Source organism: Gavia stellata, chromosome 7 (assembly GCF_030936135.1).
Source record: "Gavia stellata isolate bGavSte3 chromosome 7, bGavSte3.hap2, whole genome shotgun sequence".
Lineage (NCBI taxonomy): Eukaryota > Metazoa > Chordata > Aves > Gaviiformes > Gaviidae > Gavia > Gavia stellata.
Window position 1 is genome coordinate 42497661 of NC_082600.1, and position 21180 is coordinate 42518840.

A 21180-nucleotide genomic window follows, 5' to 3' on the forward strand; every position below is an offset into this window, starting at 1 on the left:
AGTCTCCCTCCAGTTTCCAGTTTCTATTTCCTGAAGATAAGTTTCAAGCTTGAGTTTAATTTAAAAAGGACAGCTGATTTAAAAAGAATTCCGAGTGCAACTGAGTTAGCTGGCCTATTTTACTGTTTGTATGTGGCACAGAGCTGCTCAGCTAAATCAGCTTTTTCAGTCTTTCTTGCCAGCTGCCATCCAAGTGATAAATAAAGGGCTTTTAACTGGGTAGCAAAGCTTTCGTTCCAGAGCAACAAAACAAAGAGGTCCTATGTGCTATTGTCATCGATGGAGTCACGAGTCAGCTCCCTTCATCCTCTAGTTTCAACACTGTTTTCCTTGAACCTGATTGCTGAATGTGACAACATAACAGACTGTATGAAAGCATCACTGACCACATTGATTTACTGATGGAAAGTATTTTTCCTTTTAACGGTAGTTTCCTATAGATAATGTATTTTCTCAGAAGCTCACAATTTTGTAATTCAAACTATAGATCTGTAAACTGCCCACTGAAGGCTGAGGAAGTTTTTCTTCCCCTCAGAAGGGATTAAAATAGATGTGAGTTATCCCACAGGCTGGAGAACACCACAGTGTACTGCATGAGCCTCACTGTGTCCAGTAACAACAAAAGAACAAAATTACTGGTAACACAGAGAAACTCGCAGCCTTGTGCCCTGAGTCTCAGGCAAATGTGGATGGACAACCCAGGTTTTTTTGACTGCCTTGATAAAATGGAAAAATGAGGGAAAAGAAAATGTCCCTTATTCAGATTGAACTGCTTAAATGTGTTTGACTTCCCTTGTTGCTACACGTTGCTCTTCTGCCAGGTCCTACCCACTCGCTAAACATCTGGAACAACCACAGTCCATGCAGGACATTGACACACAGGGGACAAACAGAACCGAAGAAGAGGTAATAGCAGAAAACTTGATGGATGAGCAGTACGGGTGAGCAGGAGTGAGACCTCCCCACTCTAACTGCTCACACCTTGAGCTAAGTGGCACCCATCCACCATTTTGAGGAACAGCTGGGGTGGGAAAATCGGAAGTAACCGAACGGGCACACTCTGCCTCGGATGTATTGGATGAGAGAGTCTACAGCTCTTTGAGGCCCAACATGCTCATTTTGAGTAGTCATTGCTCCCTGAAGCAAGAAAACTGAGGGCATGGCTCTGCCCTCAGAAGGATCCAGGCTCCTGCAGAGCTCGTGTCTCAGCAGGAATTGGAAACCAGGGACTACCGCTCTTTCAAAGGCAAGATTTTGCTGCCTCAGCGAAAGGCAGAGACCTCCAGCCCCTGCTTGCTTCTGTGGTCAGAATGGGAACCTGGACTGCTCAAGGAAGCAAAATTTGCTCAGTTGATGCCATCTGATATCTAGAAAATGCCAGCAAGCTGCTGTTCGCCACTAACCCACAAATGCACGAGGTAGATTACAGCCACCCTTGGCAGGTTTGGACCTCAGTAAAGGGTGAGATAATGCATTCTCCCCAGAAGGCAAGGTCAGTCCTCTCTGAAGAGTGGCATTTCCTAGCTGTCACTGAGCCCACAGCTGTCTGCTATAGTGGCAAGACCACTGAGACAGCCCACTCCACAGTGCTTCTGGGAACTCAGCCGCAGCGGTGGCTTTATTCTTCCTCCCCAAAACAGGGATAAACTGACTTTCAACATTCAAGGGCAGGTACTTAGCACATCTCTATCACCTCCATCTTGAGCACTGTGCAGACCCCTACTGCAAACTCCACCACTCCTCTTACCAATAGGAGGTAAAAGGCTTCTGTATACAAACTCTTCAGCCAGGCGAAGCGACAGCTTGTGACTACACCGGGATTGCTGCCTATGTATTTGTAGGCATCAAGACAGTCGAAGGCTTAATTCAGATAATTTGAAGTAAACTGTGCATACACATATACATATTGTATTTATTGAGTAGTGCAGTGGAAACTTTACCCTGATACATAACTTTTCTGAAGTCAGCAGAAATACAAAACCAGTGTAACCCAGGTAAGATTCACTTCTGTTTTTTGAGGTACCAGAAAAAAAAGTTATCGCTGCACTTCAGAATAAGTCGGAAGAGTGCCTCTTTACTTAGTTGAGATCAGAACTGCCACAACCTTTTTACTAAGAAATGTGACAAAATTATATACCAAGAGGAAAGGTGAGTGTACTAATGTGTTGTCCCAAGAAAGCATTGTTTATATCTAGGTTAGTTAAAGGTGCAAGACTAAACAATTCAATAGAAAACTCCTCCTATGAGTGTATTTCCTGCTACCAAAGGAGATGGTTGGAGATTGAGGGCAAAGATAGCTCAGAACAAATGCAATCCGCATGACGGGATGCTGGGTTTTTCTCAGATGACTACAGCACATAGGCAGATCAGATGGTGACAATCTACCACACAGCTGGGGCCAGAAGACAACTTAAATTCAACTAAAAAATGGAAAATTATTTCGGGAATGAAAATAAACAACTATGCAACAGTGGGGTTTAGAGGAAGGCAAGCCAGGAAACTTTTGATGAGTTTCCAAGATTCAGTGAGAGCTGAAATACCAACCCTGCTCAGTATCTTTGACAGCTTGCACTACAGCTTGCTCTTAGGGATGTCTGAGTCCATCAAGTGTTGCCAGAAAAAGGCCTGTATCCTGCGCCATGCATCTTCTTGGGCTTTGGCATGCTCCCTCCATTGCCCTCCCCAATGCACAAACACCCCAAGCACTTTGTGGATCGAAGCCTGGCACAGAGGCAAGTATGGTGGCTCCAAGAGGTGTCCTGCTCCAGAATAGGAGCAAAACTCCACTTCCCGTCCATACTGCTGAAGGCGCTGAACAGCATCCCGGCAATAGAGGTCACTTTTCCAGTTTGTGTCATCCAGTCCTGACAAGAAGAGGAACTTGGCCAAGGACCTCTCCACTGGAATGCGACAATCCCAAGTCGCTGGGTCCCTGTGATCATCTAGGACATCTGAAAAATCTACTAGGCCAGACTCGTCACTGGTCTTCATCCTCCCCAAATCATATGGGTGGGGAGGAACAGTGAAGCCATCCCCCCGCAGGGGAATGAAAGAATTAAAACCACTTCCAGATATGCTGACAGCTGCCTTGATGCCAGGTAGAAATGTGGCCATGGAAAGGGCTAGATCAGCTCCTTTGGACAAGCCCAAAACGCCAATCCCAGTATCTTTCACCTGAAACATAGTTATGAAACAACCATTATCAACTACTCCTCATTCCTGAGCTGACATAATGTCCCCAGTTCTGCTTCCTCACTCCTCATCCAACTAAGACCACCCATATTTTACCCTTCCCTCTCTCTATTCAGGTTACATCACTCCCATATCTATCCCTTTGCTGAGCCTCCACAAGAGTGACTATGAATTCTACAGTGCCTCAACATTTCTCCTCCTGTAACACTTTTTCTCCCTGGTGACCTCTATAGACAAAGCCTCTTTGCTCCCTCCACATCCTGGCTCGACACTTGCTCTCAGTATTGTATCTTTTACTGCTCCTGTCTCCAAACCTCCTCGATCTTCTCTCCTTAGGTCCCCTTTGGAAAACCACTTTTTCATGGGTTTACTTGCATTGATTTTCTTTCACGCCATTGTTTTTTGATACTCTCCTACTGAGAGAGTAGGAGCTGACCTGTTATCTTCTGTTTTGTCTTGGAACACATAAGGTTGATTACACCTGAGGCTGAGTAAGCCCAACAACTGTTTAAATCAACTTATTTATAGGGAAGGCTCTTCACACCAAATTAATTTTGTAACGTGTGCCTTGTAAGATACTCTGGAAGTTTCAGAGCTCTATGAGGAACAAAACAAACAAGCAAGGCTGTATTCTGCTCTCACACCGGCAACATTCCTGGTGTTCACGTGCTAGAAAATGAATAACTTTGTGAAATGAATACCGCATTAAGTAGCATTCAATTCAAAGTTAAAATGCTACTTAGTTCTCTTGGTCTCTTTTGGTTTAAGTATGATGATATATTGCTGTAAAGTGCCCTTCTCATCCCACATACTTGTTCAAATACAGCCCCAGATTCTTAAGACATGGCACACTTCCCAGTGCTACAACCATAAGGGATTCTGTTGTTAAAGTGTTTTATTACTGTCTTGTGAAATTTACACAGAATCAAAAGCCTGTAACGTTTCAGAAATAGTAGAAAAAGTCAATGGATTTTTTTTTCCCCCTTCTAAAATCTTGAAAGATGCAAAAGTAGGGAAAAAACATAAGCAGTGTTATGCTTCTAGTCCAGGAACTGCTTTGATTTAATCTTGCACAAACACTGGTTTGCACAACACTCAACAGACTATCATAAGATGCTGTGCAAAACCAGCTATCCAACCACTTACAAAATTGGAGTTGAGGCACATGCTTTTCCATCTCTCTCAGCTCACACTGTCTTTCAGACAACGCTATCTCCTTCTAACATCTCAGAAACTTAGTTGCATTCAGTGACATACAGCATTTCACATTAGAAAACTGGAAAATAGTTTCCAACAGGACGAGCTTCATCATTTGTCTCTTACCTGCTGCTGCTTCCGCAAAAAGTTTACGGCTTCCTCAAAATAGCCCAGTTCAAGAACCTCTGGCATAGCAGGGAGATCTTCAAAGGCCATGTAAGCAAGAGCCAGAGTCACGAAGCCTCTGCTAGCCAGAAGACTTGCTCTGTATTCAACAAGACCTCCTCCAGATCCATACAAATCGATAAGTCCAGGGAATGGACCAGGTCCTGCAATGAAAGGGGGGGTGGGGGGGTGGGGTGGGGTGTATGTATATACACACACACTCTCAAAGAGAAAAGCTTCTACAGCTGTCCTTTCAGTTTTGCCCCCTCAGCACATATCAGGACAGTAGACATCACAAGGAAAGCATCCTCTGAAGCTTTTCATGAAGGTTCTCATTCCCAAGCACACACACAATCACTGTAAGGACACCAACTTGAATATTTCTTCTCTCTCTTAGGAACTCGCTATAGGAAGTTCATATGTTGGGCATTCTTTTCTCACCATGATTTCAGCTGAAATTGACCTAGATGTTCTCAGGCCATTGGGGATTGATGAACAAACAGTATCGCTGCATGAGCTGCGCTTCATTAGGAACTGTGCTAGCAGGTTTTCCAGGGAGGGAATACTGGAGTTATGAAGTGCACCCACAAACGCCAGCACTGACCTACACCAATTCAGGCTTCAGTCTGATCTGGGTAACTACCCCTGGGCTTCTCAGTTTTCCTCCTGCAGCCACAGAACCTTCCTTTCCTGCTGCTGCTCTGCCCCTTCTTACAGCCAGACTTCCTGTTCAAGATTTGGTGTCGCAGCAGCCGCAAGGGACTTTTTAATTCATTACAGAGCAAGACATTCATGTTTAAGTACTGCTCAAGGAACATAAACAGTTCAGGGCTCAGAGCAGCTTTCCACAGGATCCAGTCTCAGCACTGTCTCCGTACAGAGCTGTGGAATGTGATGCTTGTTTAATTAAAGACCTTGCTTTTTTCATCTGTCTCCCATCTTTCCTAAGTACCCCATGCAGCCAAGCTGCTCAACCAGGTAGAGACTTCTTTCTTTGACTTTTCCTTAACCAAAGAGAGAAAGAGAGAGACAAGTCCAGAGCCTGCAGGAAGATCCGTGGCAGCTGTTGGAGCAGCCTAGACTGGCTGCAGCCCAAATCCAGCGCTCCCACCACACCTCGTCATTCCTCGCTCCGCAGCTGGAGCCGTCACACCTCACAGCTCTGCCGAAGACCAGGGGCCTCTCTGTCCTGTCAGCTGAACAGAAGAGCTAGGACATAAACACACCTTTTCCCAGAGCTCTCGCTGCAGGAGAGGTCCTGGCCCCCTCAGCAAGAGCAAACAGGTCGGGCCTCGTGTTCCCACCGCTGCCCTCCCTGCGCCCCCCGCCTCGGCGCCTGACCCGCCTGGGCAACGCCTGCCTCTCCCTGCTCTGCTGTGGGGATCCGAGCCGCGGGACCAAGGCCAGGCTGAGGGAACCATTAGTCCAGGCTTTTCTCTGGGTTGCCGAGGGCATCCAGGGACCACGGGGCACAATACGTGGCGTAAGTCACGCCTGGGAAACCAGAACGGAATTAAAACTCACCAGGAGGGAGGAAGAGGGTTGCTTTCAGACGACCTTCTCTGACCGAAATCCTCTTCACCCCCTCTCCTAAAAACCACCGTTCGTTGGTGCACTTTCCCAGCAAGCGGCTCGTGTCCCCGTGGCCCTCATACACTTCCAAGTCCACACAGAAAGGGGTCAGGACGTTCCTCTTTGCCAGCCGCTTATAGGGCGCTTTGGGCTGCAGAGACCAGAGCAGCCCCATCGGCTCCACGCCCGAGTAGCTGCCCCCCAGCGCCGGGGAGCGGCTGAGGTCGAGCTCTCCGCTGCTCCCAGCTCTGTAGCGAGCGTGGGCTTGGAAGAGCTCCCCGCTCTCGTCCACCAGGCTGGCTCGGAGGGTGACCGCCTGCTGCGGCTGGAGACCCGCCACGCGGATCTGCACGGGGTCATCGAACAGGCACCTGGGGGAAGGCAGAACCGCCACCCGCACCGCCATCCCAGCTCTCCTGCCGGGAGCCGAGCCGCCCGCTTCTGTGGCGAGACACGGGCCGCGCCGCACGGGCCGGCCGGGAACCCGCCGCCTCTCGGGCTGAGCGCCTCTGCCCCCCGTCCCGAGGAACCACCCGGCCGCTTCCTTCAGCCGGCGCGCAGGGGCTGCTGGGAGACGTAGTTCAGCGCCGGCCTCCCGCCCGGCGCGCAGAGCACCGTCCGCCCGCCCAGCCCCATGGCGGCTGCTCCGGCGTGCTTGTCATCACGGAGAGAGACTGAATTAAAAACCCCGGAGGGACAGAAAGAGATATTCAAGCCGCCTTTCCCCGCGACTGTGGGGCAGTCCAGACTCGGCTGCAGAACTGGCTCGGGCGCCTTTGCCCGGGCACCGCGGTCACAAACAAACTGGAAAGTCTGAGGTAAGGCGGCATCTTCATCTCGCTGTGAAACGAACCCTGCCCTTAATCCCTCTTGAGTTTTCAGCAGTTTTTGGGCAAGACGACAAGGTAAGATGATGCTTTGTGCTTTAACTGTGTTTCTTCAAAAAACAAAAGAAAGAGACGAAGCAAAAGAATTACCTTTTTTCTTCACAATCATCAATCTTGTCTAAAGGGGACCTGCATTTTCCTAATTAATACCTGGAAAATAAACTTCCCACCATATCACTAATGTTTCTAAGGAACTCTCTGAAGATTTGACGATAAACACCAACTTTTGGGTTTCATAAACAACAATACTACATTTTTGCAATGTCCACATATTTAATAGCCTTCTAGTCCTACCCCAAGGGTCTCAGGCACGTGAGTAGTCTCATCCTGTATTGTGGAAATATAAACGGGAATTAAGGCTGCCGACGTAGGCTCCTGGTTCACACAACTCGCCTGACCGTGTGTTAGGCAGCAATTAACGGCAAAGGAATAGCACAATCAATGAGCCGACAAGCTGCACATCATGCATCACGCCACGAGACCACAGGTGAGTGCACGTCATAGATCTGGCAAAGCAACTCTAAAATCATCACTCGATGTAAGAGAATGCAGCTACATTTAAATACAACTGTGGAAAGAAATAAAAACCAGCAATAAAAACACATAGCTTAACATGGAAAATAGCCAGCATCAACTTCTGCATGTCCTCCTAGATGTCCTTCACCCATCACATGATTTGAAAAAAAGGTAAGAAATTAGTCCAGAAATAAGTTTTTAAACTGACCTTTTATTGCAGAAGTTGTAATTTCTCACCATCAAAACACCACAGCCACTGAACTGAGTGAATTACAACTGGACAGGACTTTTGCCTTAAGCGGAACGCGTGTGTTGGGCTGATGCAGCCTGCTGCATCAGGTAAGTGGTGGAACAGATTCTTCCTTGTCCGCTTGGATTGTTACAAAAACAATCTGTAGATCTGAACAAACAGTCATGGCTTCTGTTTTGGGATTTCCAAAATCTAGATTGCCTCCCTTCAAATTTTATTTCGCTCACCATCACAGAGGCAACATGCAAAGACCTAAAAATGCTATTATCAAACCTTCTACTCACAAGCCAAAAAATCTGGCCGATTGATCTGGACTCTGAAATCAAGCAAAATAGCCATGATCTGTTTGACAGATGTTGTTGAGAATAATTCAATGTTCAGTTCTTTTCACTTGAATCACGTTTGTACTCCAGTCACAGATGCTGATGATTGTATCACATCGGAGAGAGAGGTCACCCACCTCCGCTATAACACTTTCACGGTTTTTGTGAGACAATCTAGTAGTTGATAATAGCTGTACTTAAGGTCATATTCCATGTCATACCAATAATTGACTGAGGAGACAAGAAAAAGGAAAAACACTTCTAAGGCTAGAATGTAATGATTTACAAATGTGCTCATAGACTGTTTTACACAGTTCAGCTAGTACAGGCTTTTCCTTATTACTGACTGAACTTTGAAATGAGCAAATCTTTGACTACAGCCAAAAATAACGTAAGCAAACACTGGAGTTCTTTAATAGTGCTGCCAATGCAACTCTGTCTTAACCCAAACCAACTCCTCTTCAGACTCTATACTGGGGATTCCTTGGAGCAGAAGCTGGCAAAATGTTTAGGAACAGAAAAACGTATGCTTCTATTTAAACCAAAAATACCAAATACGCTGCAAAGTTTAATAATCTGGATAGGAACCTCTCTTCTTCTGAGTGTGTAAAGGATGGCAAATTCACCACTATTTCACAATAGTCATCAATTAGACAGTGCTTTAATTCTGCTTCTCATTTTAATTTTGGTGTACGTCTCCTAGAAAAAATAAGCCAAGCAGTATAGTATTGTACCAATGGTTCTTGGAGGAGGATATACTTTAGCTTCAGACATTCACTGGACCAGACCCAGAGAATATTGATTTTTCAAGTGTGTACAGACCATAGTGCAGTTAACAGACTAAAGGCCAAATAAACTCATGAACTCTTTAGCATTTCTGCTAGACGGAGAAAAAGAGAGTGGCCGGGGGCTTGCAACTGGAAACAACTCTACTTTTTCTAAAAAATCTTTAAGGTAATCTGCAGCAGTACCAGGAAAAGAGGATCAGAAATACTGCTTTACTGCTAGCTTGTCTTTTTATCACAGTATCGCAAATACTGGAGAAAAGGGCTTGCAATATTTGCAATGTTACACAAATACTGAATTTACCTTGTTCAAAATACTGTATTTACTCTTCCTGGGCAGACAGGATTATTTCAGGTAAAAGACAGCAAAAAACTCTTCCTCAAACCTTGCAAAACTTACAGGATATAATGATAATGCTTTGCACCACCCCCACCCCTTCACCTGCATCAAATGAGCAATGCTTGAAATTCTGGAATTCTCTTTGGGAAGAAAAAAAAAAAGAAGATAGAGAAAGATGATGATAAATCCTATGAAGAAAGAGATTACTTTAGATAAGTGCAGGGTAATAGTAACACAAACATAGGCTTATTAGCAAGGTAGGAGACAGGGTCGGAGCAGATTCCAGCTCACATGACAACAGAATATATTCCACGTTGTGTCTGTATCCATGCCTAAAACTCATACACTTTCTGGTTTCCTTTTCTTCCCCAGATCCTTTTTTGTTAATGTGATAACAGCACACACAACATACGGTTTCTTTGTGAAAGGTATGTAGATGACCAATTTGCAGTCAGCAGGGTAGGCAGACAAACTGCTTAGCTCCATGTTATGAACAGAAACTGGATCATGATCACTGAGTTAGCTATCCTTCTGCAGACTTGACAACTTAGAAAGACTTCTTCTGCTACATCCCTAGCACTTGTCAACAACGCTATGAATTATAAGCAAAAGAGACTGCAAGGAGGTAGCCCCATGGCATCTGCCAAGATTGCTACTTCCTCCTGAGGGGAGGTAGATGATCTTAAAGGGACCATTGGTCCCAGTTATGCTTTGCTGTAGCTGTTTTGCTCTAGCTGCACACCCACCACAGTTCAAAAACATATCTGGAAATCCTGTGTATTTTACCTGCTATACAGCCATGTGATTGCTGAACATGATGGAACCAGAGAGAAGGCAGGTATAACATCTCACCAGCTTTCACTGTACACCGCAAAGGTTTTGCCTGAGCATACTCTGGATACTGTTCCAGATTTGGGTTCAATGGGTCCAGGGGGATCCAGGGCACCTAAAAGCAAAAGAGTATGTATATGGTACTGACCCTGGCAAAAAATTCCAGCAAGCTTCCAGAAAAACAACTGATAACCAAACTTACTAGGTTACAAAACATTTATTTTGCCTAGCAAAACACATACAGCTACACAGCTTTCCACATTCAACTGGGAACAGGTCAAGGATGCAAAAATTTGCCTCCTTCAGTGAAGCGTTTCTGATTAGGGAAAAGGTGCTAAATGTCAGCCATGAAATTTCAGTCTCATGGCATACTTTCAAAACACCTCCAGCCCCTTAAGTCACTTGTTCCTCCTACATTCAGTACTTGAGTATTTTATCTGCACCATTCTTTTTAGAAATTCCTTTCTTCTTCCAAAGCTCTCTGGTCTAATTTTATTCCCAGCAGCTAAAACCCCGCTTCCTGCTAGGAAATCCCTCTTGCCTGCACTCATTTCTTCTATGCCCTACAGAGTTATAAACCTCAGCACTCCACCTTACTGCGTTACAGGAATGCTCCCATGAGATTCCATGAGCACCACTCTGGAAAGAGGGAAAAAGCCCAGCTCAAATTCAGCTGTAATGAGTCACACATTGCAGAGGCAAAAGGAGAGAGATTAGATACCAAAGGCTACTGAGTTTTTGTAAAGTGCCTCCAGATCTATACATACTAATCAAATAGATATTGCTACTGCTAAGAAAACACAACTTATTCATTGACACAGATACGGTTTGTTGCACTGACTGATACTGCTGTAGAGCAAAATCTAGCCCTGAGTAGAAGGGCAAAAGAAAGTGAATGCAGAGGAGTCTATTTCAGTCTTAACGAAATGAATTCCTTTATTGTCAATTCATTTAAAAGTCCTTTACTGGATCTATTTAAGTTTGGTGCAAGGAAGACAGTTTATGGTATCAGTGGTTTCAGGCGTGCAGTAAAAATCTTTTCTGGAAGCTGGGTATCCTTTGCGAATAGCAAAATACAAGTGAAATATCTGGGCATTCTTTTTCCAGTAATGAAGGATTTCTAAATATCAATCAATATGCTCAGTTTGAGGGCTCAGCAGTGCCCAAAACTATCTTTACTGTAGTGACTCTGTTCTTTATATACTTTTTACCTTATCTGCATTCTTCTCATCCACAATTTCAAATGAGCCATCTTCTGATACCTGGTAGGTTGCTGGCTGATAGAGCTCTGGAACCACAGAAAGAATTAAATGACACAACTCAAGAGTAGTACTCAGAAAAACTAATGGCAGGGCACGTCACACTTTCACCAAGTAAAAGAAAAAATTAAGACAAAACCATTTACAACTTACTGTCTTCACTGTCCTTCCCTTTGTCTATTTCAATTTTTATCCAGTTTCTTAATTTTTTTTTTTTTAAAGTCAATCTGAACACTGAACTGCCTTCCTGTTTGGAATTCCAACCTTCTCTCTTCACAGGAATTATTCTCCTCAAAAGCCATGTTACTCCTGGTCCTATTTGTTCCAGTAACTGTCTTGTTTCCCTTTCAGAAGTCATAAATGCATCCCTGACTTACACATCGTTCTATATTCTGGCGTTTCTTCTTAGGTCAGTCTAGCATGATAACACTCACAAGAGTTATTAGTACCTTGTGGCCAGCGTTTCACTTCTAATTTTATCTGATAGGGCTCATCAACTGCTTCAGATACTGCAGGTTGCTTTTCTTTCATTGCTTCAGCACATGTGGTTTTCTAAGCCCTCCCTTGAGAGAGTTTCTCTCCATTAACCTGATGTTCAAAAAGATGGAGTCATCTTTTTACTACACACTATAAAATGTAAGCATTGTATCTGTTCTATGCTTTAACAGTAACTTGTTTTACAAAGTATGACTCATATGACATTTGTGTGTTTCATACATTCACGTACAGATGACACCACCTCTCCTGTGTAGAAAGGCTGAGACAGATGGGGCTGTTCAGCCTGGACAAGAGAATGCTAAGGGGAAACCTTATAGCGGCCTTTCATTATATAAAGAGGGCTCATAAGCAAGACAGAGAAAGACTTTTTACCAAGGCCTGTAGTGACAGGACAGTGGGCAACAGTTTCAAACTGAGAGAGGGTAAATTTAGATTGGATATAAGGGAGACATTTTTTACAATGAGGGTGGTGAGACACTGGAACAGGTTGCCCAGAGAAGCTGTGGATGTCCGTAACACTGCATAAACATAAAAATGTTATCTCTGCTTCCTTTTTCATATCTTTCAACATTTTAGCCTCTCCTCTTTCCAACCTCCAGACATACTGCATAGTAAATTAGGTACCATATGGGATGAAGGGACGGTCACTCGGTGGATGCAGTAGAAAATGTTTCTCTCCAGATATCACACAGTACAAGTTCTCATAATGATCTTTATGTACTAGGATTAAGGAAGAAAAAGATGTGGAGAAAGAGAGAAAATCAGTGTTATTTCCTTCTCTCCATCAGAAACCATAGTAAACTGATAGCGTCAGCTTGCCCTCTTATTATCAGGCTGCTTCCTCCTCCTGCAGCCACTGGGAGTAGAAAGTAACAATATAATGTTGTAGCAAATGTATTCAATAAAGCAAATTGTCAGCGTCTTGCCTGACACCATGTCAGGTAGATGCACTCAGAGACACAGCAGCAAGAGGCTGCAGCAGTGCAGGAGACAGAATGCAAAAAAGCATGTTAAAGTAGAACTGCCTTGTCAGAGAAAACACACAGTCCTACCGAGCCACTAACTCAAAACAAGTCCGCTTAACCCTGTGCTGAAAGCACACAGGAGACTTACAGTGCCATACAATACGTACAAGATGTCACAGCAGCTGATTCCCCAAGCCAGAAATTCACAGCATCGGGCTTCTTCCCTGTATGGTTAGGGAACAGAGGAACGTTGTCAACAAAAAAAAAGAATTTGGAGTGTTGTGTTTAAAAGCGTTTCAACTAGTTTTCTGCCAATTGCTGCCAAATTCTGTCCTTTAACTTCCTTCATAACTGTGACAGGTTTCATTGCAAATAGCACTCTGTGAGCAACAGCAAACTCCTTCCACACTGGAAGCCAATGTAGTGCCCTTCAGACTTCATGACATAGTATTATCCATCCCCAAACAGATGGTTACAACCCTCTGTTTCCACGTTCTGAATCCCCAAGACTTAGCTCACAGAGAAAACCACAGCACATCCACGTACAGTTGCAGAAAGAAGGTGAGACCACAAGAAATCATTTTCATTGACAATTTAAGGAAAGACATGCGGTCAACTAGAAACCAACCGAAACACAACAGCGTTTAACTAGAAGCAAGCATCTGTGATTTTACCAAAGGGGGTGGGAGCTGTGTGGTATTCCGCTCATTCGTTACGCTAGCTTTGGTAGCAACAGCATGAATCCGAGTCGGAACATGACTCTAAATCAGAGAAAAGCCACTAAATGAAAAGAATTGCTATATGGCACTATCAACACGTTGTTTCAGTTGTGATGGTCCCAATACACAACTGAGAGACTGATCCTGGAGTAACCCAAACCCAAAACATGGATCGCTCTATTATGAAGTATTTTACCTCTCCTACTTTCTAAGAGGATGAAACCAAACTGAGCTGTGTCATCCAGAAACAGAACAAACATTCACCATGTACCTAGCCTGATTGTTTTAAAGCTCCATACAAAATATTTACTGAATATAGGAGAAATAGAAGGTTTACCAAGTGCCTCACTCATCCATGGTATGTCAGGCTGCACATCACAGACAAGTTCGGGGAGCTCCTTGGTGAGGTTTGAACACTGCTTCTGCACATAGAATACGTTGGGAGAGGTCACTTTCTTCTCCACTACGTCCAAAAAGTCCATGAAGGGCATTTGGCGCTCCTCCGGCATGACAAAACGGTCCTGAAACACCGCATCTGCATAACCATTTGGTGTCACTGCCACACTCACTACCTTGGCACCTACTACCTCCCTGCAAAATAAATCAAAGGTTTATAGCCAGACCTCCAGTTGGCCCATATATATTGGACACGGGTTACTTTAAAAAGAGCACGTTTCATGGCCAGCAAAAATAAGAAGCCTGGCTTTCCACGGATGGGTGTCTCTAGACTAGATTTTTCTGCTGTCCGATAAGGACTCTGGCATTCTGCTCCGATTGATCCCTGTGGTCAAGGCAACCGTAGCATCTCGTGCCTCTCTAAATTCTCGCGTCTAACAAGTGAGCTGACAAAGGAGCTCCCTTCTCCTCCCCTCTCCTCCCTCCCTCCATGCAGGCAGAGGGCCCTCTTCGGCTATTTCTTTTCATGAATCGTGGTGGAACTTGATATTCTCGGGACCACTCAACCCAGCCAGATCTCAGTGGTCATGTATGTTCAAAAGCAATCGAGGAGGGAGAGAGGGCGGACAGAGACCGATGGGGACACACACGTCGTGAGGTTAACAGCCCTTATTTCTGTGAGAAATTTAATTTCAAACCCACAGATTTTAGGTCTAACCAGAAATCCCCTCTCAAAAAAAGAACTTTTAAAAAAAAAACATCAGTCATTGTTAAAACACTCATCATTTGGTGTTTTTTATTAAAGAAAACAAGGTGTACTCAGTCACAAACAAGTCAGTCTGTTCTCACAGTGCTACAGCCCCACTCCAACCGGGAGGCTAGGAGTGCTGGCCAGAGCGCAGCGATGGGACAGGTTTTGGATAGCCTGAGCCTGCTGGCTGCACACAGCCAGGACACCCACCCTTCCTACTGCATCGCAACGGGGCAGGGCAGATTGTTTGCAGGAAGAAAGTTACACCGGAGTTTGGCAAGACTGACACCTTCACACAAAAGCAGGGAGGAATCTGAGCTAATCTTACAGATCAAAACAAAGATTAATGAGTAAACCGAGGTCAACCGAAACTGACCACCAGTCCTGCTCCAGAGCTCATTCATACCTGAGGTACGCTGAGGTCCATTTCTTCAGAGCCGGCCAGTGACTGATGGCATTCTGAATTATACAGGGTTTATTCGGACTCACCCATTCTCGGTAAAACTCCAGCGGGGACGGAGGCCTATCAAGATAGGGTATGAACTCCGTCCACCCCAGCTCTGTCCAGGCAAACAAGAAAGAGTTTTACTCAGCGTCCCGAGAGAAGCACCCTCTGCTAGCGCACTAGCCGGCTTCAAATCCTGCAGCACGGGTGCTCAACCGAAAGCAAGCAGTGTCCCGTCCCCTCCCGGCTCCAGCAACCTCTGTTAAAGCCCAGAGGCCCTTCGGGAGGGCTTCAGCGCCCGATGGATACCTGAGGCCATCGCCCCGCTCCTCCTCTGCTCTCAGCCACAGCTCCTCCGTGGGCCCACGGACATACGTTACAGGAGATGCACCTCCGATACGCAGATGATACCACAGGAGGGTTTTTGGAAGCTGGAACAGTGCTGTGTTTTGCTATTCTATACACACAAAAATAACCTGGAAGGGCCATTTTCCCCGAGTTCCCTTTCCTTTTTGCAGCGGCCTTTCTACCGCGCCTTCACCGGGGAAACATTTGGCAGAAAACGGAGGAGGAGCGCGGACGCCCCAGCCCAACCCATGCAGGGCCATCTGCGGCTGCTGCGGCCCAGCCGGGACTCCGAGGCGGCCGGAGACCCACTCTTCCTTCCCGCAGCGCGGGCTGGGGCCCGGCCCAGGCCCCGGCGCCCGCCGCTCCCGCGCGGCCGCCACAGGCGGGCCCAGCCCCGCGGCCCCCCGCCGCCCTCCCCTCTCCCCGCGCTCACCGCGGGCCTCCCGCGGGAAGGCGGCCAGGCAGCCCCTGACGGCCCGCAGCGCCGCGCCCTCCGCCATGCCCGGGCCCCCGGCGGAGGAGCGGAGTGGGCCCCAGCCCGGCCCCGGAGGAGGAGGTGCCGCCCGCCTCCGCCCTCCTCCCCCGCCGCGGCCTCCCGGCCCGGCCCGGCCGCCCGCCCGCGGTAAATGAAACCCCGGGGTCGCGAGGGGGTCGCGCACTCAGCCGCAGCTCGGTAACAAATGATCACATTTTTATTGAAACGGTTTAAAGACACGGAGTACAAATGAATATAGAGTTAAAAACAGCGCCCGGAGGGAGCCTCACAGTGCAAAAAAACAAACAAACTGTTTTTACTGTTTTTTCCCCAAATAATTAAAAAAAAAAAGACATTTTAAAGGATTACTTTACCTAAAGCCGAAAGTATAAAAACACACATTTATAAATAAAGCAAGAAGGATTTTTTTTTTTTGCTTTCTTTTTTAAAGGGGTGAAGGAAAAGGGCAGTGTCGGAGAAGACAGGTAAGGAGGTGCCTGCCTGGTGCCTCGGGCGCAGGTACGACATGCGGAGTGGACATGGCTTATTCCTAACGCTGCTGCCCCACGCAGCTCCCCTCCACGCTTTACAGCAGGTTACCCACAGGAATACAGTCCCAGCCGCCCCCCCGTTACTTACACACACGATCTGAAGTACGGGACGTGTTGGTCTTACCCAGAGAAGGAAGCACCTGCTCGCTCAGGGGCCGCTGCTATGAGACCTGTCCGTTAATTTAATGAGGTTTTTGTCATTTAGTATCCTGGACGCTACACATCCAACGGGGCGGGGTGAGGGGAGACACCATATACATGCATGGGTTTACCAATGGTGTTTAAATACCTGTATTTCGATTTTTCTTATATATAATTATATACATACTCTTTCTCTTAAAAAAATCAAGTCTGTATGTCTCTACTCCCGGAAAGAAACGTCCCGATTCCTCTGAGTCACAATGAAGTCTGCAAAACAAGGGACTGGGGAGGGGGCTGCTGTAAGGCCGGCCCCAACCATCACCTGGGAGGTTGCATGGGAAGGAGAGGACAACCTGAGAGAGGAGGTGGAAGAAACGCAGACTCCCATACACACAGCTCCTGGGTGCTACTGAGGGATGGGGAGGAGGAAGGTGTTAGCCTGACTGCAGCAGGAAATAAAACAGAGTCTGCTGCCCTCTCAGGTTGCAGCCCTTCCTACTGCACCAGTTCAGAGGGCCCAAGAATGAACCATGGGGTCCCACAGGCAAAGTAACACTATTTACAAGATGGAAAAGAAAAAAACAAACCCAACAACTATTCTCATTTTGACCAGGAATGTTGGGTTGGAGGGGACAAAAATGTATGTAAAGAGGATAGGTAGGTCCAAATTATTTTTGCAGGCTTTATGTTAAACAAATAACTTGCCTTAATAAAAATATCTGGTTGTGCCTATGCTAACATCCACACAAAACCAGTAAGAGGGATCACAAACCAGTAAGAGGGATAGACTCAAGTTTATTACCTCCTCCCACAAGGCTATTCACTTCCCAGGCAGTTACCATTCAGTACTTCTCTACCCGGCCCAATGGACAGCCTGTGGTGAAACATATTCACAAGGTGCAACAAAATGTAACATATTTACGCTCTCTTTGTTCTGTAAACTAGAATTTTTAGGAATATTTCCTACTGCCAGCAATAGGAATTTAGCAGGGAAGAATCAGTTGGATCAGTCCTAAATTATAAAGAGCAACACTATCTCCTCACCCCTCTCAGCAACAAACTTGCGACACCAGCATCTCCTTCACTGGACTTCTACTACTCAAGTCGTAACATCCAAGCCTTGGGCAAACAGCTCCTGACTTTGCCATTTAAGAAAAAACAGTTGCTTAGAGGACAGCAAGCAAAGAAATGAGAGGTCCAATAGGACATATTTAAAAACAAAAACCCCTTCCAATTCATTCTTCAGTTACAGATCACCACCTCAGTCCTAAATCTACTTTCCTCAAGCCTTTCTGTACTGTATCTTTCACAGGTATTGGCCAAATGGTGTTCCTCAGGCCAAGACTATCTCTACCTCTACTTTGTTTTCCTGTGTATACTACCTATACTATTCTAATTTATTTTAAACCACACAACCATACTCCAGCTGATCTACTTGCCCGACACTTCTCTTACCATCCCTCTGATCGGATTTTACCTCTGATTTCCCGTATGCAGCCACGACCCCAAGCAAAATCCATTCCAGGAAGCAAAACCCACTCTGATCAGCTTAAAAATCAGATTTGCTTCACGCGACTCACATCCAAGGAGCTTTGTTCCATATCGCTATGCCAGCTTCACTGGTTGTTGCTCTTCACCTTCATGGGAATTTCATTCTCACCACTGGCTCTTCTGCATCATCTCTGACCCTTTCTGTCACTACGTCAAAGTTTAAATAATAAAACGGAATAAAATTGCACAGGGAAGTAATATAAAGGACCCTCAAACCGTTATCACCAGTACCAAAAGATACCTGGGTTGAAGGGATTGCTATTTTACCTGAGTGTCTTGTGGCCCCAGTACAGCAAGAAATTCCCTGTATACTAGGACATATGTTCACAGTCTGAAAGTGGAGGAACTAAGGACCTCAAAAGCAAGCTTGACCCACACTAACTCCATCACAGACCCAACATGACTGCCATCATACATTCCACTCACGGCATCTCCAGCACACCTTTTCACTCAAGGAAACTGCCAGAAGTTTCCTCTCTGGTTTTCAACTTGCCTTCCTTTGCAAAACCTGTCTGTGCAAGAGAAGCTGCCCATGGGACCGAGCACACCAGCTGATTCAGCACAGTGCAATGCTGAGACAGGACTAGAAAATGACACTTTTAAAGTTTCAGTACAAGCCCAAGGAAGGAAAGGTTAGCAAGGACACCTGAAACGTGATTAGGCCAATTTAAATTACAGGCAGAAGTAGCTGGAAAGCTCTCAAAAGTGCACCCCATACTGCCAAGTCCTGAAGCACTCGGCAGCGGTGATCAGCCAACAAACCTGTTAGGGGGAGAGCGAGAACTGCAGATTATTCAGCCCTGGAGTTATTCGGAAGAAACACCACTCTGGCCAGCCCAGGAGAAAAAAAGGCTGCACTGCAGACCTCCAGTCACAGAAAGATGAGAAGTCAACAGACCGCATTTCCGAGTGCCACAGAGTTTCAAAGAGATGACAGCCAGGACAGGAAGATGAAAGAAAACTGCTTCAAGCCTGTAACCCGTGGAACCAAGTGATGCAGTCTGACTGCCTTTGAATGACTTCCACAGATGCCAGCAGTCTCTCTCTAACCTAAAGCTTGTTCTTGCATTAGTTTTATAAACTGGGATTATACTGCTCTGCTTTAAAATAAAGACAAGACAGACTGGAGATGGAGGAAGGAATAAAGCATTTTGCGTATCTGTCCCTATTGTGGAAAGGAATGGGAGTAAGGGGGAAGGTGCTGAAGAATTTCATTGGTTTGAAATTTTTTTTTTCTTAGCTTATCATTGATCAGAAACACATCATTGGACAGTTTTAAGCCACAACAAACACAAGTTAGCATGGGCTTAGAGAAACTCCACAAGGTGAGAAGAGTATTGCACACACAAATGCAAGAAGTGAAGACTTTCTGTTTCTCGGACAAGAAATTAATGAAAAGCAAAGAGGCTGGGGGCATGGGAAATGGTAGTAATCACATCCCAAAATATCTTGTTCGAAGTTCTTGGGAAACCATTTTCTATGGGTAGTTGAAATAGCTTTACAAAAGGTAAGAGAATCCCAGCTTTTGGGGGATGTAAATACTCTGTTTTCCTGGAAAAGCAAGAAGAAAACATTTTCCTATCACAGTGAAATGAACAAATTACATGGATGAGCCGTTGCACTGAAGATCTCAAATCCAGAGTTACACTGTAAGAGCTGGAAACCAGCTTTTCCATGTCACTTCTCAACAAATAAATCATCACCCCAAATTTCCCAGTCATGATAACATCAAAGTCAATATCCAATGCCTAATCATGAAAGGTGGCTGAAACAAACTTTCATATTTGTATCTAAATCCCATTTTTAAAATGTCTGCAGAAAACCCAGTCCGAAGTAACAATATAGCATCAAATTCCAGATTAAAAACACCACTACTGAATTAATTAAGTAATCTCCAAAGCATGGTCCAAGGGTTGCAGAGCCTCTCCCCCGGAGGTGAATGCAGATAAAATACAGTGTGGAGACTGTCTTGAAACAGGAGAAAAGCAGACAGGGTTGTCATGACAACAGTAGGATTACTCCAGGTAACAAAACTAAGGCAAGAAAAGAAAGAACAGCAAGACAAGATTTAAGCAGAAAACAGTTCATTAATTGCACAGACACTCCAGCCTGTCTCCCTGTTGGGGGTTTATAATACAGAGATTGTTTCTCGCTGGGATATGGCAAAGGGATTGACAGTTTTTGTTAAAGGACAAAGATAATAGCCACAAATGTGACATAGAGCAACAGTCAGAAAAATAAATTAATAAATAAACCCATAAAAAGTCTGCTTCTTGATTCTCATGAAGCCTTGGAGAGGAAGGGATTGGCTTCACTTGGACTCCTTTATTTTTAGTCAGCAGTTCAGAATTTCTTGGATAAACTGGATTTTCTTCCTTTCTTTAGGTGCCAAACATCCTGACCTCCTGGCTATGAAGAAATTTCAAGGCAATTTCTCCAAACTCCTCTTTTCAAGACTTTCTCTAGAGACAGGAAGTTGAAGACCATTGGGGAAAAAAATATTAAAATTGTGGCCAGCACATTGCTAAGAATTAGAGCAAGTCAGTTGTAGGGGCCTGAGGAAATCAATTTATAAAGGTCTCCCCACCAGCCCTAGACCAGTGCCATGATAGCATCAGTCTGAAGCTCTCTCTCTGTGGTCCTCTTCTTGGGATCATTTCTGTGTATTCACAAACACCTAAAAGCCACCCCTCTTAGAGTTTCTTGTCCATGCGTCGTTCCACAGCTTGTAGCAATAGCTCTGAGTACTGTTCCAGCAAAGCTAGTGTCTGCTCATCTCCCAGACTCTTGGGACTCGGTAGATTGGCACCACATCCCTCATTCAGAGGGCTAGTGGTATCTTGTGGCTTCACCAGTACCTCTTTAACCTTTGGAAGATCTTCCTCATCCTTCAGAGAGTCCAATTCTTTCTTCATTGAGGAGAATGTTTCTGTCAGGAGGCCTGCTATTTTATCTTTGTCAGTAGAAGACTCCATATCGTTTAACACCTGAAAATAGAGAGGGAAAAGAAAAAAAAGAATGCA

At 45.4% G+C, this 21180-nt stretch overlaps 2 protein-coding genes across 6 annotated transcripts in view; both read right to left on the reverse strand.

Annotated features, from left to right (window-relative positions):
- Nucleotides 1-1940: 1940 nt before the first annotated feature.
- JMJD7 (jumonji domain containing 7) lies at nt 1941-15939 on the reverse strand. Of its 4 annotated transcripts, none has more exons than XM_059819904.1 (8): nt 15053-15174; nt 13837-14090; nt 12948-13004; nt 12440-12535; nt 11270-11346; nt 10014-10173; nt 4516-4718; nt 1941-3174 (listed from the first exon to the last, which is right to left on the reverse strand). In XM_059819904.1, exons 2-8 carry the CDS (start codon nt 14006-14008, stop codon nt 2572-2574), a joined length of 1368 nt encoding a protein of 455 aa, XP_059675887.1. In that variant the 5' UTR covers nt 14009-14090; nt 15053-15174; the 3' UTR covers nt 1941-2571. The 4 variants fall into 4 exon arrangements, with proteins under 4 accessions (XP_059675887.1, XP_059675886.1, XP_009807390.2 ...); XM_059819903.1 differs by having other exon boundaries at nt 13837-14020; nt 15053-15106; XM_059819905.1 differs by lacking the exons at nt 1941-3174; nt 4516-4718 and adding exons at nt 7496-8333; nt 15873-15939 and having other exon boundaries at nt 15053-15206.
- Nucleotides 15940-17074: 1135 nt separating this feature from the next.
- MAPKBP1 (mitogen-activated protein kinase binding protein 1) overlaps nt 17075-21180 on the reverse strand; it is a 101668-nt gene continuing 97562 nt past the window's right edge. For both annotated transcript variants that reach the window (XM_059819888.1, XM_059819887.1), the window contains one exon: nt 17075-21144. In XM_059819888.1, the coding sequence (XP_059675871.1) occupies nt 20851-21144 (294 nt within the window). In that variant the 3' untranslated portion in view covers nt 17075-20850. The remainder of the gene's footprint in view (nt 21145-21180) is intronic.